The sequence below is a fragment of the Alternaria conjuncta genome (assembly GCF_024043145.1).
Source record: "Alternaria conjuncta strain BMP 0040 chromosome Unknown scaffold_14, whole genome shotgun sequence".
In the NCBI taxonomy this organism is placed as follows: Eukaryota; Fungi; Ascomycota; class Dothideomycetes; order Pleosporales; family Pleosporaceae; genus Alternaria; species Alternaria conjuncta.
In genome coordinates, this window is record NW_026250103.1 from 757596 (window position 1) to 779337 (window position 21742).

General features: G+C 53.3%; 9 protein-coding genes across 9 annotated transcripts; 4 read left to right on the forward strand and 5 right to left on the reverse strand.

The window, feature by feature from the left end:
* Positions 1 to 1156: 1156 nt before the first annotated feature.
* Positions 1157 to 2002, forward strand: J4E85_008879 (uncharacterized protein; the record flags this gene model as incomplete). The annotated part of the gene is made up of 2 exons (XM_051473103.1): positions 1157 to 1323; positions 1537 to 2002. 2 exons carry the CDS (start codon positions 1157 to 1159, stop codon positions 2000 to 2002), a joined length of 633 nt encoding a protein of 210 aa, XP_051323323.1.
* Positions 2003 to 3732: 1730 nt separating this feature from the next.
* On the forward strand, positions 3733 to 5517 carry J4E85_008880 (uncharacterized protein; the record flags this gene model as incomplete). Its single annotated transcript, XM_051473104.1, has 3 exons — positions 3733 to 4099; positions 4197 to 4706; positions 4826 to 5517. 3 exons carry the CDS (start codon positions 3733 to 3735, stop codon positions 5515 to 5517), a joined length of 1569 nt encoding a protein of 522 aa, XP_051323324.1.
* Positions 5518 to 5777: 260 nt separating this feature from the next.
* On the reverse strand, positions 5778 to 7609 carry J4E85_008881 (uncharacterized protein; the record flags this gene model as incomplete). The annotated part of the gene is made up of 2 exons (XM_051473105.1): positions 5778 to 7309; positions 7441 to 7609. The coding sequence occupies 2 exons, from the start codon at positions 7607 to 7609 to the stop codon at positions 5778 to 5780; spliced, it is 1701 nt and encodes a 566-aa protein (XP_051323325.1).
* A 476-nt stretch (positions 7610 to 8085) lies between these two features.
* J4E85_008882 (uncharacterized protein) lies at positions 8086 to 9126 on the reverse strand (the record flags this gene model as incomplete). The annotated part of the gene is made up of 1 exon (XM_051473106.1): positions 8086 to 9126. One exon carries the CDS (start codon positions 9124 to 9126, stop codon positions 8086 to 8088), a length of 1041 nt encoding a protein of 346 aa, XP_051323326.1.
* Positions 9127 to 9433: 307 nt separating this feature from the next.
* J4E85_008883 (uncharacterized protein) lies at positions 9434 to 10687 on the forward strand (the record flags this gene model as incomplete). Its single annotated transcript, XM_051473107.1, has 1 exon — positions 9434 to 10687. One exon carries the CDS (start codon positions 9434 to 9436, stop codon positions 10685 to 10687), a length of 1254 nt encoding a protein of 417 aa, XP_051323327.1.
* Positions 10688 to 10906: 219 nt separating this feature from the next.
* Positions 10907 to 11653, reverse strand: J4E85_008884 (uncharacterized protein; the record flags this gene model as incomplete). Its single annotated transcript, XM_051473108.1, has 1 exon — positions 10907 to 11653. One exon carries the CDS (start codon positions 11651 to 11653, stop codon positions 10907 to 10909), a length of 747 nt encoding a protein of 248 aa, XP_051323328.1.
* Positions 11654 to 11846: 193 nt separating this feature from the next.
* On the forward strand, positions 11847 to 12846 carry NSA2 (Ribosome biogenesis protein; the record flags this gene model as incomplete). Its single annotated transcript, XM_051473109.1, has 4 exons — positions 11847 to 11884; positions 12027 to 12202; positions 12256 to 12659; positions 12715 to 12846. 4 exons carry the CDS (start codon positions 11847 to 11849, stop codon positions 12844 to 12846), a joined length of 750 nt encoding a protein of 249 aa, XP_051323329.1.
* Positions 12847 to 13420: 574 nt separating this feature from the next.
* Positions 13421 to 15508, reverse strand: J4E85_008886 (uncharacterized protein; the record flags this gene model as incomplete). The annotated part of the gene is made up of 2 exons (XM_051473110.1): positions 13421 to 14575; positions 14819 to 15508. 2 exons carry the CDS (start codon positions 15506 to 15508, stop codon positions 13421 to 13423), a joined length of 1845 nt encoding a protein of 614 aa, XP_051323330.1.
* Positions 15509 to 16848: 1340 nt separating this feature from the next.
* Positions 16849 to 20651, reverse strand: J4E85_008887 (uncharacterized protein; the record flags this gene model as incomplete). Its single annotated transcript, XM_051473111.1, has 4 exons — positions 16849 to 16940; positions 16995 to 17324; positions 17376 to 17866; positions 17914 to 20651. 4 exons carry the CDS (start codon positions 20649 to 20651, stop codon positions 16849 to 16851), a joined length of 3651 nt encoding a protein of 1216 aa, XP_051323331.1.
* Between the last annotated feature and the right edge of the window lie 1091 nt (positions 20652 to 21742).

Below are 21742 nucleotides of genomic sequence, written 5' to 3' on the forward strand. Positions count from 1 at the left end.
GAAACGGCGGCCACGAAACTCGAGTATCAAAACTGCATTTTCCCTGAATCCCATTCGCATGACAAGAACATGCAATCACGATTTTATGTAAATTGGGAAATGTTGACAGTAGATCCGGAATTACCAGTCGTATGATCCATCGCAGATCCTGTTCCATATGATCGTAGTAGTTTAGAAACTCTTCCTTAAGATTGTTGGAGTATCGATAGGAGGCTTGAGACCTGTCAGCCTCCATGAGTTCTTTTTGAAACGTCAGAAGAGCGCCAATGGTCCTCACGGAAATGGATCGTATCATCGCGAAGTGGGCATTTCGGATGCGATCTCGAAAACGCTTGAAGGCTTTGTAATCGTGGAAAGCAAAAGTATTCTCGTGGTAGAATACTAGAGCGGCCTCCGAGTAGATTTGTCGGCAGGTGCGAGGGAGGCTGAGCTGCCCTAGATTGCTTTTGAAGAGACCTGTCGATGTAGAGCCGTATTTGCGATATCTCAATCGTTTGAGATTGGGATACACAATTATTCCGCCAAGGGCGTAGTGCCATATCTTTGTGCGGAGTTCGGCTGGTAGTCGCAGGAGAGGAGAGTTCACACTGTTGTCTTGGGCACTAAGTACTGTTAGAGAGACATGAGGATCGTTGAGGTCTTTACTTACATCGTCACAAGATGGTCTGGCGTTTGTGAAAGATCCAATAAGCCATCCTTTTTTTGCTCTTCGACTGGCGTCTTCTTACTTGAGGCGCTTGCTTGATCACACTTCTTGTGGGTTTGAGAAACCATGAGTAGTCTTGCGCCTGCGGTACTTATCGTTCGATTGGAGTTACTTTAGTTGGGTTTGTGACCGAACGGCTCGGTGTATGTTCAGGGAATTGTTTCAGGTAGTGGAGAAAGTGTGGTAGGAAAGAATTCAATCTTTGAACAAGAATTGAAGCGACTAGGCGCGTGAACGAGCACAGACAGTGTCAAGTGCGACGATTATTCACTCCTATGCACTGACACATGCTTCTGCAGCTATGGCTGCCTTACTGCACGATGAATGGTCCACTCTATTAGAGACATCAGCTGACGTACTCAAGAAGCCCCCCTTGGTACTTCAGCTCGGCCCCTTTTGACTTGACCTCGATATATCCATTCTGTGTCTCTACTTGGAACTGCCACCACCATGGATAATTCTACGCTCCCTGCGGAGGCCACTTTATCCGTCCCTGAAGCGCGCTACAACATGCGCAAGCGTCCTGCCAAACCGATCACGGAGTCTTCCAAGCGCGTCTATCGTACTCGCGGCGGTCTCGTCTCCTTGCGGAAGACACCCAAAGACCTCGTCCCCATGTGAGTTATTCAGAAGCGGAAGATCTATATACAGCTGATATCATCCAAAGCGTCAAGTCCAACACGCAACACTCTCCCCTTCTCCGTCTTCCCGCCGAACTTCGAAACAAGATCTTCAGGTATGCTTTGGGAGGCGGCCGGTATATACACCGTGGGTAAGAGATATTACTGTACGATGTGAGACATTCACTGACTTCATACACCAATGTTTAGGCACGGAGGCACCCGCGAATGGCGCCACCTCAACAGCGATAACGACGTCTTCCGGTCAACACCTGCCAACATCGCCCTACCGCGCGTCTGTCGTCAAATTTACTCCGAAACAGCTACTCTAGTATACTCCGAGAACTTGTTTTCCTTTAACAACGTCTTTGAACTCGATCGCTTTGTCGCTTCGCGCAAACATGCTCAGCTCGAAGCCATGACGATGATTATGGTTGATATAAGTTGGGGCGCGTTTCAGAGTGGAAGCGAGGCTCTGAAGATGGTGCTTAGGAGCCTGGGTAGATGCAAGGGGTTGAAGAAACTGTATATGGGAGAGCTTAGGGGTCTATGGAGCACCAAGAAGGAGTTTGCTCGTGTGAAAGAAGCGGAAGCTGCAGTTGCAAAAGGCCAGGCAGGTGATATCGAGGTTATATTTGTGTCGCCATACGCATTGGAACCTCTGCAGTGGTCATAGCACTGGTTAGGGAGACAGGTCAATCGCTTTGGTTGCGTTCGGTGAGGTGCGCTTGCCTCGCACATTTCAATACCTAGGTAGACTATGATGTCAGGTCATTTCATGCGATCGTACATTGCTTGTAAATGTCATAAGCCCGTGCACATCTAGTCCAGCTCCTTCATTTACCTATTAATCTGCCAGTCTTCTGCCTTCGACCTTCATCGAGAACACCTTACCATACCTTGGTCGGCAATCAATACATCCAATAGACTCAACCAACCAAATCAAATCAACGGAGTTTTCATGGGGGATTCAGGAGAACTTCAGGACATAAACCGCCTGAGTACTTCGCATGCTGAGCGCATACGTCGGTGAGTTCAAGAGTTCGCACATCCGCTACAACTTACTTACAGTCTGACAGAACCCAAGAGAACCAGGCAAACTCCCCTCTCCTCCGTCTTCCACCTGAGCTTCGTAACATCATCTACGAGTATGTGTTACGTATGAATCATCCGATAGAGATGATAGGAACAGCGATGAGGGACCGAGCCGGCCCCAAGCGACATCTTCTCGCTCTCCTTGGAAGCTGCTCGCAGATAAACACAGAGACCGCTATGCTGCCTTACACTCTCAACGTCTTTGCTATGACGGGTTGGATAGCATGTTCCAATACATGGAAGCTACTTCATCATACCGGCCAGAAGCAACTACAGGCTATCAAGAGGATGCAACTTAGGACAGCTGTGGGGAGTATGGTCATGGGGCTAGAGGGCGAGCTCGCCTCTTTAAGGGGCTTGGAGATAATTGAGATACGGGACAGCCGTGGTCAGTGGAACGAGAATCTGATCCGGCGGATGAATATGCATTTGCCAGGCGTTGTTATTTCTAAGAGTGAGGCGTTTCCTTAGAAACAGCTGAGAGGTCTTCGGGCGAAAAGACCCTCACGATCGAACGCGAAAGACAGAGTAGAGGGCCTCGGGAGGTAGGGGAAACTGCATTGGGAAGTTAGACATCGAGTATTTGTGCTAACTAGGTACCGTGGACCAGTAATGCCTGAGGAACTAGGGCCGAGTAACGATGTAGTCAAGAGACACATAACTTGGTACGTGGCTCGTTGAATCGAATGAGATTCAAGTAGACTTTTGAATATGCGATAGATATGAGGATGAATCTGTACTACATCATGGTGCAAATGACTTTCGCGACAACCCTTGTTAGTTGCGCATTACGTCATCAATCCTGGCATACCTACGCTAACCAAAGTCAATATCCCTGAGCTGATGGCGCCCAGGCCTCTGACATTCATCTACGAAGCCAGAGAACATGCCTCACTGGTCGCAAAGGTGTATCTTTTTTGCGTTACTATGATGCACACTGTTCGAAAGGTATGAGTCGAAGCTTCGTAGCTTTACGGGAAGACCGGTTCGACGTTACCACCCGTGGACGCCTGCTACTGACTCACCATTATTGCGCCTCTGTGTCATCGCAACAGACTGTGTTGGTTCAGCTTGTAATGTTATCTGTTGAGCCTGGCTGGTCATTTGGTGGCTACGCGCAGTTCTGGAGGTGAGTCACTACTACTGCATTTCTGGTCCTTCCAGCCAGCGCGAACCGCTAGTGAGTATGTCGAGTGTAAGCATTCACAAAATCCAAGGAAAGAAAGAGTCATATTACGCTGTATAAGCTTCCTTGAAATCGCACTACTGCAGTTATCACGCATATGCTGTATGCTATCTGCGTCCTCAGATATGTCGACGAGCAACTCTACCCACTGGGGTGAAGATCCATCGACGTCTGCGCCCGCGGCAGAGAACACCTACTCCACGCAGTTACAATCTCCGCTATTCCGCCTACCTCGAGAACTTCGCGATATCATCTACGAATACTATGCGGAGGGCAGGCGATCGTACGAGTACAACAAGGATACGAATAGGTTGCGCTACCGGTATGCAGCTGCGCGCGCAGAGAACCTCGGTCTAGTAGTGGCTTGTAAAATCGCAGCGGCAGAACTGAAACAAGTCGCTTTCCAGAAAGCCAAATTTAGTACACGATGCTCTATGTACGACATTCCGGAGTTCATGGGATTGCGCTCAAAGGTCGCTCGCCTTCATTGCCGTAAGTCTTGCATTATATCATTATCCAGAGGTCTCGCTAATGCCGCGCTACTCTCCAGTGACAGACTTGGTTCAAACTCAGCGACAACGCATGTTAGTCTGCGTGGCTGAGTTGCTGCAAGACTCTGACTTTATCGATATCGAGGCGCGCTATCCAAACATGGGTACATTTGTGGGCGACATATTACCATATGCAGTCACTCGGCGACGTGATGTGTGGGCGCCTTTGATGAGAATGATATGGAAAAACGACGTTGCCAATCAAGCATGCATCGATGCCCTGCTGTTGGCATTAAATCGCGCGAACAACCGCAATCCAGAGAAGTTCGCCCAGCTTACGAGTGGAGTGTTCGACCAAGGAGTATGTCCTGTCGGGTGCGCTCTAAACCAAGAAAACCTTTTCAAGGAAGGATCGTTGAACGCCCTGCTCTCGTGGAAGCCCGATTCATGGTGGACACCTCGAGATGAAGATCTGTCCCGCATTGAGCGCCTTCTCTGTAGGCAGAAAGATCCTCAAGCACCACGTGCTGTGCATGAGGAGCTATATCATCTTTCTCTGAGCAATAGTAGATGCTACTTCTCTGCCGCTGCTATAGCTATCGACTACCGTAAGTCGACCTTTTTTCTTCTTGTTGCAAGCTTCCTTTGAACTCATTAGGCCCGATCGCAGTGCCGTTATCATACCAAGGCACTATTGGATATTTTAGTATACTAACACACCTTATAGTACATGGTATCCCGCCGAAGCAATGGCTGAACCTCCGCAAGATCGTCTTAAACGAGGATCGTGTGTCTAGGCTTCGTCCTGCATGTCATGCGCGTGGACTCATAGACTTCTGCAAGAGTAATTCGGCTTTACGTATCGAACATCGCATCGGCCTTCTAGACAATCTGCTCCCTCTGGTATCAGAACCGGGTATTGACGACCCAGACATACTAGGGCGCACTTGCGTGGACGTAATTGTCCCATGGATTGAAAACACCCTCTCGTTGGCTTCATATGGAATGCCAATTGATGCCTACCAACTCGTCATCGATGGTAGTACGCAAGAAACAGTCCACGCGTTTGAGATCCTCAAGCGTGCAGCAGCCATGCAGGAAGCCATGCTCGCTCAAGCCCAACGCAGCGGCGTGCAGCCTACGTCATGGCTCCACGACCCTCAGAAACATTGTACTTTTCCATTGCCGTGGCATCTGCCAGTAGGGCTTCCGAATGCCGTTCGCGATATAATGGCTGGCACGTCGAATATACAATTTACGGGCCCTGTAGGCGAGTTATGGGATCCGGATCTCATGTACTTGAAGAGGAAAGACTGGACCATCGCAGATTGGCGAAAAGAGTGGAAAGAGGAAATCTGGTATGATTGCGTGAAGACGTCCTTCTACGTTGATACACAGACGTGGTATATGCAAGAGTGACAGAAATTGGACAAGAGCTGCCCACCGTGTTAGTGGTTTCAGTACCAAATACGGCAGCGAACGAGGAGTCGGCGCGGTGTAACATGCGCCATCTTTGCTTTCACAAGTTATGCGAGGTAGTCAACATATACATACAGACCGCGTATGATGGCGCTTCTACATATGCAATATTCGCTACCTTCTCGCCGAGTCTGCCGCTACACTGTCGAATAACACAAGAAGAAACCAAGCTCCTTCGCATTCACCTCCTTATCCATTATCTATAACCTCGCCACCTCCCTCCCCTCCAACAGCCCCTCGATAGTCTCTCTCCACACCTCCGCCGCCTCAGCACTAATAGAGTTGAGATCATAGCTAACGCCGAACCCCACAATCCCCTCCGCACTAGTCGAGCTGCCAACCAGAAACTCGTCCTCCCTCGCTCTAACTCCAATCTTCACGTCGCGGAAGTCCGCAGCAAAGTCCTTGTCCCCCAGATCCTTCACATCGTACGTCCCGCGCTTGAAGAACGCAGCTAGAGGGCCGATGGAAGAGACGCCGCATGTAGCGCCGAACCCTGCTGTGCTAGGTGCTAGAGAGCCTTGTGGATTTTGGAAAGAAGGTGAGCGACGCCACGGTGGGAGTTTCGCTTCCACACGTTCGATCTGCGCGACGTAGCCTGTTGCGAGGAGGCGGCCTGGTGAGCCTTTGTCTAGTATACCTGCTGTACCCGTCTTTCCTTTTCCTTTTAGACGTTTCTGGTAGACTCTTAACTCGCGGTTTGCGTGCTTTGCTACTAGCTTGAAGCGTCCTTCTACAGGTTGGTCGGAGGATAGGAATGGCATTACTATGCCCTCGCTAAAGGCTAGCATGCATGAGTCGGGCGGTGGTGGGTTCACGAAGAAGGCGCGGGGGTTTAGCGGGAAGGAGGCTGTGAATGGAGGGTGGGTGGTTGATGGAGATCGCTTTTCGTGGATGGCCATCATTGCTAGGCCGGCGAGAGCGAAACAGCCAGCGCCTATACTGACGTTTGCGGATCGGCATAGGGATATCAGACGTGCTGAGGCGGCGGGCGAAAGGGATGCGGATACATGGCCACAGGACATTGGAGGGCGAGTCGAAGGGCTATAGTCGAAGATCTTGTTGAACTTGGGTTCGAGTGGTACTGGCTCCTCTAACCTCTTTTCCCTTCGCAGCGGATTCGTAAAGGTGAGTGGTAGTCCTCCTTTCTTCACGTGTCTCAGCACTCTGATCAGCGCCCAGAACCAGCGCTGTCTCGCTTTGTTGCCTGCAATCGGTGGGTATAGGTCTTCCTGGGCGGCTGGCAGGACTGTTTTGATCTTCTGAGGTTGACGAACCGACTCAATTTCTGCTAAGATGTCCTGAGATGGTTGATTGAAAATGCGAACGAAATGGCTGAACCAGCTGTACGCGGATAGACCATCGGATATTTGATGCGCAATCACGATGAGGAAGCGCAGCTCATATGTTCCGTCTGGAAGTTGTCGCAAAGGTAAGACATGGAACTTTGATAGGCACTTCGTGGGTGCAATGATGCGAGTTACGTTGTAGGCGTGGTGGTACAGGTCTTTCTCGTTGACTTCCTCGTACGCTTCTTCGATCCAAACGATATTCTTCTCCACATCTTGAATGGCAGAATCTTGAGAATTGGGTACATCGACGGCAAAGGCTCGTCTTCCTGTTTCTTGATCATCGATCACTCGAGACAAGAGTAGAGGGTGCTGAAGGCGAAGAGAAGTCCAGGCAAGCGCTATCCTGCGCCTAAGCTCTGATTTCGAGAGCTTGTGTTGGACTGCTAATGTGAAAAGGGCCGTCATGTCTGTTGCACAGTCAGTTGCGTTTCAACCATGCTCGATATGACGAGTAGACTTCTCTTTGGACCATCAAGAAATGAATATAAGATATTCTGAAGATCCTACATACCTGCCCGGCCACCATAATACGCGCCATCGGAGTCAAAAGAAGTCTCCACTAGCCCGAGAGGGCGCTTGAACAGCTGGGTGCAATCTGCATTTTCTGACAGCTTCCACTCGGCATAGTTTGATGCGTATTTGTCCAACCAGTGGCTCTGCTCTTGCTTTTGTGGTGTCATGACACCTTTTTGGCGTGCAATTCCAGGAAGATGGAGGTCATGCAAAGTTTTTTTCGCCACTTCTTGGGTGCGAGCAATTGGAAGCCTGAGCGTATATTGACAATGAAGAGAGTGTATCAAAAGGATAACATATGTACAGATTGAAAAGCGATAGAGTTAGAAGGCGGAGTCGGAATGACCGTTAGATTGTGAGATGAGCGGGTCGGCCAGGTCCGCTCGAGTCATGGACGTTAGTCGCTAAGATGCCGTCATTGCCACGACGATCAGTTGATAGGACCTCTACACTCTGATCGCATACGCTGTAGTACGTTGACATGCTGGAACACATTAATACTGTTCATTCTCGAGGGAGCATGCAGTATAATAAACCTGAAAATGATGAAGCTCCTTTCTATGGCGCCGTGTATGTTCCTTCACGGACTGGGTATCGCCAACGCAACAATTTGATCAACCACCCCCCCCCCCACCACACTGTTCTAGACTACATCCTCCATCTCGTCCTCGCCCTCTGAGTCGCCATCACCCGGACCCTCTGGCGCAGCTGCCTCTGCTTGCTTACTAGTATCGCGTTGGTTGTCGAAGACGGCCTGCCGCTTCCAGTTGCTCGCAAAGGGCCCAGACTTGACAAGCAGCGCAATGTCGCCAAGCACCTCCTTGAGATACTGCTCTGGTTGTTTTGTGCGCTGTTTGATAGCCTTCATCGGCCAGTACTGGTATTCGTCGAACAGCTGGTGCAGTACGTCGATGAGGTCGGAACGAGCCATACGAGCCGCCTTGTTCTGCTGTGACTTGGCCTTGGTCGTGGGCTTGATGAAGTTCTTGAAGCGGTTGTTGAGGGTGATGGAGTTGTTGACGTCAGAGACTTCGGTGTCTTTCGTGATGATGGTGGTGGTGTAGGAGCCTTGAATGGCTTGCTTGATGCGCGCGGCGCTGAAGTCCTTGAACTCTTTGGTTTCGAGAGGATTCGCGTTGTACTGCCGTGTCGCGTGGCCGACGAGGGCAGTCTGTTTGGGGATCGCCTTCTTGTACTTGCTCCGTTTTTGGACGCGCGCATTCGGATCTTGTACACCACCACCATAGCCTCCGTGGCCTCTCCCATAGCCGAAGCCTTGTCCCTTGAACCCTGGCAGATCCTTCTCTGTAAAGATGTATGTGTTACCCAGTTGCGCTTCGGAAGCGGCTGCAGGATCGAGTTGGAAGGCGGAGGGTAAGTTGGACTTTGCGCGCCAACGATCGTCGAGGAAGACGCGCATAGGCTTGTCCTTGTCGATGCCGCTCGTCGTCGCGAATGCGAGGACTTCGCCGATCTGTATCTGATCGTTGTCGTTGCCGTCGGCGACGTTATCCCATTTAGACACTGCCTCGTAGAGCCAGTCTGGGATACGCGTGAGCCAGACATCCTGTTGAGGATTGTCCTTATTGATGCTCATCTCGCCGGTGTCCTCGTAGAAGTCATCGTCCATGAAGCCTATGTCGCCTTCCGCCTTGATTCCGGCTTCTGTCTTGATGCCGTTCATGGTAGCGAGTGTATGTGTGTCGTTGCCTGGGGTGAGTTGGTAGAGATGATGAAAGATCGACTGAACTGGGGCGCGCTCTTCCCCGACGCGCTTCCGCACTAGTGTGCCAAGCCCTTATCGATAATGCAGCTCTGGAGAGGTCGCGCTTGCCCCACGTCTGCTGCCTATCAACAACCAACAGGCACAACTGAATCTCGTTTGTAGCTACAGAGTGATCCTCTTGTCCTCACCATTAATTCTCCCATATCTTCTCAGGTCGAGCCCTAAACGTCTTCTCAACCAATCCAGCTCATCCAAACCTCCGACAATGGCTTCACAAGCTGTCACCTCGGCTTTACAGCAGATTGAGGCGGCACCGGCCAGCGAAAAGCCCTCTCAGTACACTGCTCTCCTCCAGCAGATCATAGAATCATCCACCAATGTCGCCGCCGATCTGAACGCATACGCACAAACTCTCCTCGATGACTCGCTCGGCATAGTCGTTCTGCGGCCACTCCTCGCTGCTTTCGTAGATGCGTTCCGCACGGTCAAGGAACCCGACGCCAGGATTGAAGTTGGAGAGAAGGTCATCACACTATTACAGTCCAAGGGCGCGGGCCAGTATGAGGAGCAGGACACTCAGATCAAGCATGCTCTGGCGGATGCGTTCGAACAGAACGATGACTTCAGACGGTCAGCGCAGACGCTCGCGACCATAAACCTTGAGTCAACACAAAAGTCTGTCTCCGCGGATGACAAGGCGCAGGTCTGGATCCGGATAGTGCGGTGTTACCTGGAGGAAGACGATCCAACAAGCGCCTTCACACATCTGAACAAGATCAAGAACATCATCTTCAACGTACAAGACAAGGCTACCAAGGTCATGTTCCAATTGAGTCAAGCCCGCATTCTCGACTCGCAACGGTCCTTTCTTGATGCTGCCCAAGGATACTACACTTTGAGTAACGAGCCAGTTGTGGACGCTGAAGAGCGCGACAACTTCCTTGGGAAAGCAATCATCTGTGCAGTCCTCGCTCCTGCTGGTCCGCAACGAGGTAAGATGTTGGCGAAGCTGTACAAAGACGACCGAGCCAGTTCCGCCGACGACTACGCCATCCTCGAGAAGATCTTCCTGAACCGTCTCCTCACACCTGCCGAGATCAACGCCTTCTCCGCCAAGCTCGAGCCTCACCATCTCGCCCGGGCCGCTGATGGCTTGACTGTGCTCGACAAGGCTATCCTGGAACACAACTTGCTCGGCGCATCGAAGCTATACAACAACATCGGATTTGATCAGCTGGGTGAACTACTGGGCATCGACGCTGAGAAGGCCGAGGACTACGCGGCAAAGATGTTGGAGCAAGGCCGACTTGCCGGTTACATCGACCAGATTGACCGATATGTTTTCTTTGAGGGCGAGGCCAGTGGCGAGCGCAAGACAGGACACGCAGAGCGCGTTGTTGGCAAGGAGCTACGGAAGTGGGATGCCAACGTCACAGGCCTGGCAGAGGAGGTGGAGAAGGTCACCTCGATGATCCAGAACCAATATCCCGACTTCTATGCAGCGCAGGTGGTGCACTAGTGTCGGATCGATCTTACCAGCAGCGATGATGAGTAGGCAAAGCATAAACGGCGTCCGGGATCGCATATACCCAATGTACACTTAGACATGAATACGAGCATGATATCGTACTCCCATTCCTGAGATATCGCATTCACGTAACAGCCCCGAGGCTGACATGCTCGTGTTGTCGGTACATATGATACATTCAACGACGCATCCCGCCTCTCGACGCCACCACTATTGTACACTCTCCTTACCCGCTTGCCCCAACACAGCCTCATACTCCTCCAGACTCTTAACCTCCAAATCACTGATCTTCAAGACTGTGAAGTACTGTTTGCTCGTAACATGCTTGACATGTCTCCGTCTCCTCTTAGTCTTCTCCTCCACCCTCAACGGCTCAGTCTCCACACCCACAACCCGCGCTCTGCATGTGAATAACCGCTCGTCCAAATAAAACACCTTCTTTCCACGATCTGCGTTGCCCTTGACGGGCTCTGGGGCTTTCAACGTGTAGTCGCGCGATCCAATGTGTGTAGCGCGGTTCAGACGCAGAACATCGCCTGGTCGTACATGTGGCATTTGGAAGGGGAGGCGAAGCGTATCTCCGCGAGTGAGAAGATATGGGCGGCCATGTAGATGTGCGGTTATGTAATGTGCGGGCTGCGATTGTAGGAGGGGGAGGAGCTTGCGGATGGAGGGTGTGAGGGTCTGCGAGAGGATGTCTGAGCGGGCGTTTGGTGAGGCTTTGATGTCGTTTGTGGAAGCGGGGGCTGGGGCGTCTTTAGGGAGAGGCTGTGGTGTTTGAGCGCGCTCTTTGGCTTCGTCTGATATGCGGTGGCCGGATTGGATGAGCGGCTCGGGCGTATTCGATGTGTCGAGGTTGTGCGATACGGTTGTTATGCCTGCGCGGCGGATCGTCGGTTGTAGTATCGCTCTCGATTCGAAGAGCGCATGGCGTGCGGAGCGGGCGAATAGGGCCATTACTGAGGTTTGTGAAATGCAATGGCTGGGGTGGCTGCCGAAGAACGCATCTTTGGTGTTGCGGGAGTCCGATGTTGAAGAATCCCGCATCGCGCTAGTGGGGGCTAGTGCCGAACTTTTTGGAGGCAAGGCGGCTGGTGGAAGAGACTCCACTTCACTACCACCACCCTTACAACATACAGAGGGAGTCGCTATGCCTCAGAACGAGTATATCGAGCGCTTTACGAAGCAGTACGTCGACACCGATCCTGCATCTCGCATCTCGCATCTCGCACCTCGCATCGCCTTCCTCGGCACCAATCCTGCGTCGCGATTTGCGCTTTGCGCTTCACACCTCAACACCAAGAACACATAACTAACTCTCTCACACCAGGCACGGAAAGCGCTTCGATCATGACGAGCGACAACGGAAGAAGATTGCCCGTGAAGGGCACAATGCCTCGAAGAAGGCGCAAAACTTCCGTGGTCTGAGGGCCAAGCTATACGCTGAGAAGCGTCGCAAGGAGAAGATTCAGATGAAGCAGAAGATCCGCGCACACGAGGAGAGGAGTAAGTGTTCCTGTACACACTGGCATGAAGCATACGCTAACCCGATCTCTTAGACGTCAAATCCAACGAGGCACCGGAACCAGCCACCGACGCCCTCCCCGCATATCTCCTAGACCGCAGCAACGAAAAGAACGCAAAGGCCCTTTCCTCAGCAATCAAACAGAAGCGTAACGAGAAGGCAGCACGCTTCTCTGTCCCCCTACCGAAGGTCAAGGGTATTTCTGAGGAAGAGATGTTCTCAGTCGTTAAGACAGGAAAGAAGACCAAGAAGAAGAGCTGGAAACGCATGATCACGAAGCCCACATTCGTCGGACCAGGATTCACCCGTCGCCCCGTGAAGTACGAGCGCTTCATCAGGCCTATGGGTCTGCGTTACAAGAAGGCCAACGTTACGCACCCTGAGCTGAACGTCACGGTTCAATTGCCGATTATTTCAGTAAAGAAGAACCCCCAACAGGTAAGTTCTGACTGTACGAAGTGCATGTGAGACATATACTGACTTCGTATCTCAGCCCATGTACACCCAGCTCGGTGTCCTAACCAAGGGAACTATCATCGAAGTCAACGTATCTGAACTTGGTTTGGTGACTGCTGGAGGAAAAGTAGTTTGGGGTCGTTATGCGCAAATTACCAGTAAGTTCTGACTGTACGAAGTGCATGTGAGACGTAGCTGACTTCGTACCTCTAAGATAATCCCGAAAATGACGGTTGCTTGAACGCTGTTCTGCTCGTCTAAGCTTGTCGTATGTACAGGGACGAAACGCAAACAATGCATTTGATGGCGTTATGTGGGTCAGCAAAATCGAATTCTTAGGCGTTGCGGCGAGTCACAAGTACGAGGATGGGAATTGGATCTGCTAGGCAGGGTAAGAAGACTATAGGCCGATGATGCAACTGCGTATGGATATCCTAGGATTTTAGCTAGCAATGAAAAAGAGTAATGACACCACATTGATCAAGCAAGCAGTCGTGCATCCGAACTCACAAGCCCGTCGTCAGGTCTTCGTGGGGGAAGTTGAACTGCACAGCTGGCCAACACGAGTGTAAGATGCTGGTGATAATTACGATGCTAGATTAAATACCCAACCATGACCGCCCAATGACCGCCCAATCCGTGGTATCTTCCCAGTCCATCCATCTCCGCATAAAGACAAAAACGCCAAAAGATTATTTCCCACCCAAGATACCAAATAGCTGGTTCACATCTACAAAGCGACGTTATACGATAACATCACTCAAGTCCACATGCCTTCTCCTTCTAGCCACATCCCCTGCCAGAGCCCTTCCATCGCTGTCTAGCGCCTCATCACCCGCCCAATCCACGACAATCTCATCGCGGATCTCGTCATCGAAACTACCCCTCCTCCCCGTCTTATCCGCCCAGCCCGTGCGTTCAAGCTCTATGATACCGCCGAACCTCCTCTCGCCATTCGCAATGAAAAGAGACTGTCCATCAGGCGTAAACGACACACCACCCGCGGGGCCAAAGAAATCGAACGTTTGTTTAGACTCCCACGTCTGCGCATTAATGATGTTAATGAAGTCGTCTGCTTCGGCGGCAACGAGAACACGCGGGCCGGAGCCGATGGGCGAGAAGTGGAGGGAACGCGGAACGCTGAGTTCGCTCTTCATGACGGCGAGCGGCTTCTCCCAGTAGCGCGCGTCCCAGACGACGATGGTGGAGTCCTGCGCGGCGGTTGCGACGTGGATGCCGTCGTCGGCCCAGGCACAGGCGAAGGCGTCATCGGTGTGCGAATTTAGCGTTTCGAAGGGCTGGCCGGTTTCGGCGTTTGTGATGAGTGTTTCTTGGAAATCGCCGACGACGACGCGCATGCGTCCGTTTGGACTGGTAGCCGAGCAGTTGACGGCTGCGGGGTAGAGGAACGAGTGGATGAAGGTGTTGGTGCCGCAGTCGAGCACGCGGAGCCGGTGGTCGTTGGAACAGAGGACGGCTTGTGGGGTGTAGGTTCGCCGTGAGGGGAAGAGGTGCATGTGATTAACTATGCGTGATTTTGTGTCGGTTGCAAAGTCGGTGGTGCGGCCGAACGTGCAGGGCGAGCCGTGGGTTGAGGAGAGGTTGGTGATGGCGTACTCGCCTTCGAAAGCACCGGCGATGAGTACGTCGCCGTGGGAAGCGATAGTGGTAATCGATGCATCGGGAGCCAGGTGTTTGCTGAGGTCAACGACGGCGTCTTCGGATGTACCTTCTGCGTCTGTGTGGAGTACTTGGTGACCTTTTGCATAGTAGATATCATTGCGAGATGTGGCCGTCAGAACATTCCGCAGCTGGAAGTGAGGAACAAAGGCACGGGGGCTGGTGTTGATCCTTCGGAACTGGAAGAAGCTGTCTGTGTTGGGCGTTGAATGGACGTGCTGTAATTAGTTAGCCAGTGAACCTCATAAGACATAAAGAAGCTCGTTTGTCCCCCAACAATACCACACCCTGGAGGGATGTACGTGTTCTCCATCATTCGGTCCTGTAGAAAACAGTAATCTCTTCAGGGTGTAGAGTAGCTGGAGCAAGAAAACACTTCTTCGTACTATGCATACCTTGCGAACCTGCTTCACACTATGAGGCACCCGCTGACGCTCATGTTGCGACCTTGCTCTCCGTACCGAAGCCCTAGTAGTCTTGCGGGCGGTCCAATCAATTCCCTGGTAATCATACTCATCACCCTTGAGATCTTCTCGGGTAATGAAATCCGGCAGCTGGATGAGATCCAGACCAGGCACAACACCGGGCTTCCACTGCCCGTAGAAGCGGTGGAAGTAAGACGTAATAGGACAAAAGGCCGCCCGGTCCTGTATACTCAGGTGCGGTTCGTTGAGTGTTGGCGGTGGCTCAAGTAACAGGTCAGTACCGTATGGCAGGTTGCCTGCTATGGTGACCGGCGCAATGAAGTGTGTAGTGGATGTGTGGTGCTGAGGTATGCTGGAGCCTGCAAACATGTCGAACGCGTTGTATGTGACATAGGATGGATGGACTGGCCCGAAGCCAAACATGTCTTCTATCGTGCCTCCCTCATCCAGCGAGGGGTCCCCATCGTCGCTGTTTGCTCCTGCCTGATGCGACTCGGGCATGGCTTCCATGAAATGCTGGTAGTCCTCTAGCGATATCCCCCCACCATCGTCATCGTCGTCGCCGTCGTCCTCGTCGTCATCGGGCGGTCTGCTGTCGGAGAGGGTCGCTAGCGTCACAGCAGCAGCCAGTGCGCTGGGTGAGTGCGGCCAGTCTCCAGCGGGCGGGTGGGCGTGCGGCGGCGTTGTGGGATGTGTGGTGGAGTGTGGCGCGGGCCAGTTGTGCATGCTGGCCATCGACGCCCGCTATCCGCCTGATAGCCAGTGCAGCGGGGCCGCCGAGGCAGGTTCTTGGGGCAGTTGGGTCTGCGACGAAATGGTCGGCTGGTGTAGTTGTAGAGAGGCGTTGGGGCGCAAGGTATAGGCTTGTCTGGCGTGGGGGAGGCGACTAGGCCGAAGCATAGGCTCAGGCAGAATGCAGCAGTCAAGTCCAGGGCCCAGGGGCTGACTGGCTAGGCTCTTCGCTTCGCAGGCTGACTGGGTCGCGTTCGGCGCTCGACCTGGCTATCCAGGCGCTGCATGCGACAGAGGTACGTCCAGGCTAATTGTGGGGTTGCTTCTGGCAAGTCACAGTCGGGTATTGGCTGCGGGAGAGTTGGGCTGGGCTGCAGGGCAGGGCAGGGTGACGGTCATGAATATGGCTATGCGCGTCGGGACGGCTTCTGAAGCTCCAATGCCGTCAGATATATATGCCACGCTCCACGTCGTCGAATATGCCCATCGAGCCCTCCTCCGCGGGCCCTCTAGTCTGAACACGGGGGGATCGGACAGCCCACCCCCAAGCCTGACTAGCGACTCCACCATCTCTCAGATCTCCAGACGTTAGATCTGTGTATTCACGCTGCTCGACTCCACGCTGTCACCAGGCGCTCAGGGTTAAGCGGCTGCGGCGTGTCCACGCACCGTGATACAACTCACATGGCACTGCCAACACGACAACCTTCTGGAGCCAAGGCCCGGCGACGAGAATGCAGTGGCCACCCACCATTACACACCCACGTCCACATCTGCTCTTGTCAGGCCTCTTTTGGGACACAGACAGCACACCAGCTTCGCTAAGCGCATCTTCTGGGTGACGTGCTGAGCGCCGGCCCACGGTTGCACGGCTATTTCGTGGAGCAAATCAGACGCCTGTTCCCACCGCGCCTCCCCAGACTGTGGCTCGAACGCCGTTTTTGTCTCCCCTTGCCGTTCTGCCTGTGGACAACGGTGCTGGCACTCCACGACAGCACGCCACAGATCGCTCCAGCGAAACTCGAACCACCCTGCGGGGGCGCTGGGCGCACAGGGCGGATCTTGAGACTGCAAAACAGCACAGGAACACTGATGCGAGGTCATTCATCAAAGTGGTATTTCAGCATCGGTATGCCGTGTCTCGCGAGAGCTGACGACATGCCGTAAGAATGTATTACTAGTGCGAGGTGCCTACGTGACCCCGACGGCGAAGTGGAAATGCCACCATCTCATAAACCATGACAGAAATTGCCTGCTAAAACGAACACCCCAGGAATGCAGCAAATCATGTAGTACATATGCAGTCCGCTCCTACGCGACGCCTCATTGCGAAATCAATTATCATAGTACTGATCGTATCCCTGCTGCTGTTGCTGCGGTGGCCATCCGCCAGCCGATGTCGCCGCTGGTGTCTTGAGTCTTCGTTCTGTTGGTGCCCAACGTCAGTGACTGCATTATCGCGAGAAGTTGTGTTCCTTACCTGCTTCAAAGTCATGCCACCTGCGCATCGTGATCTTGCTGCTGTCGAACTCTCCTTCATACTCCAGTCCTGCCTTCTTCGTCTTCTCGCCCGCCGTCTTTCGAGTATCTCCCCAGCTGAAGTCGTCAAACTTCCAGAAGGCATACGTCGGAAGCACAAAATTCCAAACAGGCAGTGACAGCAGATAGACGAACATCCAGGCGACGTAAGACCATCGATGAGCCGTTACGATGATAAGAACCGCGGGTAAACCAAGAATGAGCGCTAGCAGGATGAGGGGTATGACAGGAGCTTCGGTGTGGAGGATGGCGGCTTTGATAGCGATAGCGACTGGACGTGGTCAGCAAAGCCAGAATCTCAAGATGGGGTACGGGGGCTTACTTAGGTAGAAGGTAAAGGCAATGGCGGCCGGGAGGACCAGGGTTCCGATCAACTCGATGAACACAACAAACTGCATGCTGAAGCAGAAGGTGCCACACAGATCTCGCACTAGCACAAGCTCCATCAGGTTGTGGACCGTACTATTAATCCATCGTCTGCGCTGTGACAGCAAGACTTTGAACTCGTCCGGTACAGTGGTTTTGCAAACGGCTTGCGGCACAAAAACCTGTTTCCGCTTGGGGAACGTCTTGAGCATAAGCGTCGACAGATAACGATCTTCACCTAGTAGTAGCAGATTCTTCTTGTGCAACGTATCGACCACGTTCTCCGAATAGTGCTCGACGACGTCAGGGTTAGCCAGGATCGGGACCCAGTAGTTCTGACCGCCCTTGGGAGCCTTGATGCGGTACATGCAGAAACAACCGGGCAAGCAAGTGACACCACCAAAGACCGACTCGAATGACTTTGCCAAGTGGTGGGAGATGAAGTATCTAGTATGATTAGTGGCGCGATTGTCAGACACGGCAAATGCACTTACTCAAACACCTGGATCATGGAGACCCACGAATCCCGCTTATTGGCAATCTTTGTTTCGCCGCAGAGCCCCATGATATCTGGATCCTTTACCATGGCTGAGATCATGTGCGTCAAGCTGTCAGGGAAGACCTTTGTGTCGGCGTCCACCATGAGGACTATCTCATAGAAATCAGGCGATATGCCAGTAATCTTCCAGATACCGTTGAACATCTCAAACTCAAGCTCCGTCATACGCTCGTCAAACATGACCTTTTGCAGGAACGACATGAGGATGATCTGACTGTCTCGCTTTCCACGATTGCCAGGCTTGGACTTCTTGGCCTCATCAGGTGTACCACACTTTACCACTAGCATCACCGGAACACGTTGCTGCTTCTCGACGGGAATGCGCGTCGTCTCGCCATAGTCATAGAAACCCGAGTAGATCTTGGCCATGTTGTGTCGTTTCGAGCCACTGGCGACTGCGACGTACGAGTGCGCTTGAACCTCGTGGGGCAATACCGCGTGATCCCTCATCATACCAAGACAGACTTCGGGCGTTGTCAAGTCTTCACCGTGACCCTTGATCATACCGTCACAAATGATGAGAATCAACTTGTGACTGTTGGGGTAGTCGGTTGTAGCAATGGAGTCGAGTGTAGTTCGCAGACCTTCGGGACCTTCAGAGTAGGCGGTGACAAGACAGATGGTATGAGCCAATGGGTATCCGAAAGGCTGCCACTCTGGAGGAGGCTGAGGCACGACTGCTTCGTGTGTGAAACCTGCGGGCCCGGAACCTTCGACGCTAGAGTAACGGTTGGTATCGGTGTTACCGGAAAGGAGTAGGCTAGATCGAGATTCCTGTGCCGTAAATACCGCATTGTGTTTTCCATCCATGGGCATAGTGCCCTGGCTGGCGTTGAGTTGCTTGTACATGCCACCGTTCGATCCGAGGACACGAGATGCTGTGCTCTGGCTAGTCATGGTTGTGGGCGGGGCACGGGTCTTTGCGTTCTTGTCAACCGAGTAGGGGCTGGTGAACCTCGAAGTTTGTGGCAAGAAGGTACTGCCACGCTTGTTGCTGCGGTCAGAGCCGGACGATGGATCCATGAGCTTTGGCGGTGGGCGGTAGATGTCATCACTCCATTCCTCGATCTGCTGCTTTCGCTGCTTGGAATCGGCGGGGCCAATAGATGTCTTGGTAGCAGCAAACTTCTTGCTGATGAACCACTGGAAGATCAAAGCGAGGACGAACTTGGCCATGACGACAGCCAAGATGAAGACGAGCGAGACGTAAAGGACAACCTTGGAGGCAATGCAGCCGATGCTCTCCGTGTCGATGGAGCCAACTTTGATAGTCTCGGTGAAGCAACGAGCTACCTGCTTCTCATAGCTCGACGAGTACGCACGCGTGACGTCCACACCGCGAACAGCGGGGTTCTGGCGGATCTCGTCGAATAGAGGTGGGATGTTGACCTGGGTTCGGTTGAACCAGTCGAGCAAGTTCAGGTCAAGTACATCACCACCCCAGACCATCAGGTTCCTGGAACTGTTGCGGATGTCCTCCCAGGTGTAGTAAACATCACCAGCATTGTGGAGGCTGTAGAAGCCCCTGCGAGCTTTGTCCGAGGTGTGGCAGAGGTAACCGTTGTACTCCAAGAAGGTGGTGTTGGGCTTGGTCGATCCATCTTGGTTGAACAGTCGGCACGGGAAATACCAACCCAGGTCTCCGTTGCCGGTTGTGGGGATTCCAGAGTTCTCCTTCTCGGTGATGAGACCCTTGCAGGCTCCGTTGACGTTCTGGAACAAGAAGCTGGCGTCCTGACCGCCGTGTTTCTCAGGGAGATCGAAGAGGACGTTTGCGTCTTCGGGGACGCCGCGGGCTCGGGGGTGCTTGGACTGGGCGAGATCATAGGCTTTGCCGTGGATGATGAGGTATCCACCGCCGACTTCGTTCGTCCTGAGACGAGCGTTGCCGCCAGAGGGGCAGACGGTTTCCGTAAAACCGAATGTAAGGTATCCAACGAACGTGCAGATGAGCATGATGATGCTGACGAGTCCGACCTTCTCTCTCCAGGCTCGCTGCTGCGCCTTCTGCGGCTTTCCAAAGCACTTCAGGATAGCGTTCGGGCACCAGAAGGTGACGATGGCGCAGTAGACGTTCCACAGACTAGGTGGGCGTAGCTTGTCCTGCTCCTTCTGGCGCTGCTTCTCGCGCGCCTTCATCGTCTCGCTCCGTGTCAGCTTGCGTTGTATCCGCGGCTCCCCGTCGTCCAAGGGAGCCTGCTTGTCATTGTAACCTCCGCCCGAGGCATTTCGCAGGTGTGGGGGCTTGACATCGGTACTGTCTGAGCTGACCGTTTCAGCTTCCAGGTGGTCTTCGAGGATGGGGTCGTTGCCGGTCGTCGAGGGGTGGACGTCCATGCGCTGGGCGTGTTTGCGGTAGTGATAGTTCGGATGGCTTGGGTCGTTTCGCTGGCGCTCGGGGCGGATGAGGCTGCGCTTCCTTCCCAGTTCAGGCCCAGTGGAATTGGTTTGGCCTCGCATTATAGGATCGCGCTCCATGGGCACGGGGGTGCCGGGTGAAGGAAGCGCGCGGGCATAGGATTGGGTGCCGCTCTTGCTGTTGGAGCGGTCGTGCGATCGCGTATTCTCCAGGTCGGACGTCCTTCTCCTGCGATGGTGCGAGTCGCGGTGTGCATGGCGCCGCTCGCCCCGTCGTGGCGGCGACGACTCTTCGGGTCGCTGCGGTAGCGACATTTGCGTGAGGATGCGAGCTCAGCTGTTGTTACACAGTGGGGCTGCAGCGCGGAACCCTTTTCGGCCCGGGAAGAATACGTATGGCGACTCTACGAGGTTGCTGATCGCATGAATGGGACGATGCGTGTCTGGGGTGGTCGAGGTCGTGGAAAGGCGGTGGGTCGTAATTTCCGTTTTCAACGAGTGATGGCTGGCTGCGGCAGGAGCGAGTGCGGTGCCGGAATAGCCAATGTGTGCAGTGTATGTATTGTAGTGAAAGACGGTCCTAACGAGCGACGAGGAAAACCGACGAGACCCCGGGCGATACAATAGGTGTTGCTAGAGCGATGGCTGATGGGGGCGAAGTTGGCCAGGGGGGTGCTATTTTGGGGCTTTCGTTCCGCCACTAGCACAAGGCCATCGCTAGAGCATACATAAACACGGGAACTCTTCTGACTTCGTGATGATCAGAGACTACGGCTGTCGAGGCATGCTGTTTCCAGTGTCTGCCTCGGCGATACTCTGTAGTAGTACTACATGATCCCTCCATCCTCATGCCTCTCCCCACAGATGTCGCTGTCACACCACAGAGCCCTCAGGCTGTACCTAGGGACGCTGCTACATGAGCGGACCCCTGCATGCACCAAATCCTGCAGCCCACGGAGCCAAACGGTTACCCTGGACCGACGTACTATCAATTTCCCTATCACTAACCTCACCTCTCCTTTTCAACATCCCCAAACATTAACTCAAAACGCGCCCTTTTTCGCAACGTGCCCGGCGGCCTTCATGTAAGGGTGTTCAGCTTCTCAGCCCACCGGTCCATTATTTCTATTGACGCCGAGGGCGGTCGCCACTACCACTACCGCATGTCAACACCGCGCGCGTGCAATGCACAGGCTGCCTGAAATAAAACGGACTGTGCCCCATCCTTCTCCTCATGTACGAGTGGACCTGCGCTGAGCTTTGGCGGTGCATTTCCACTTGACGCCTTGTGCTTTGCGTCGAGCTGAATGACTGAACGCGTGGAGTCAGGGTCTATTCACATAGGCGCAGCTCCACACTCTTCCATGTCTCCATCCTGAGCCCTGCAGGGCGGCAGCTCCACCCGC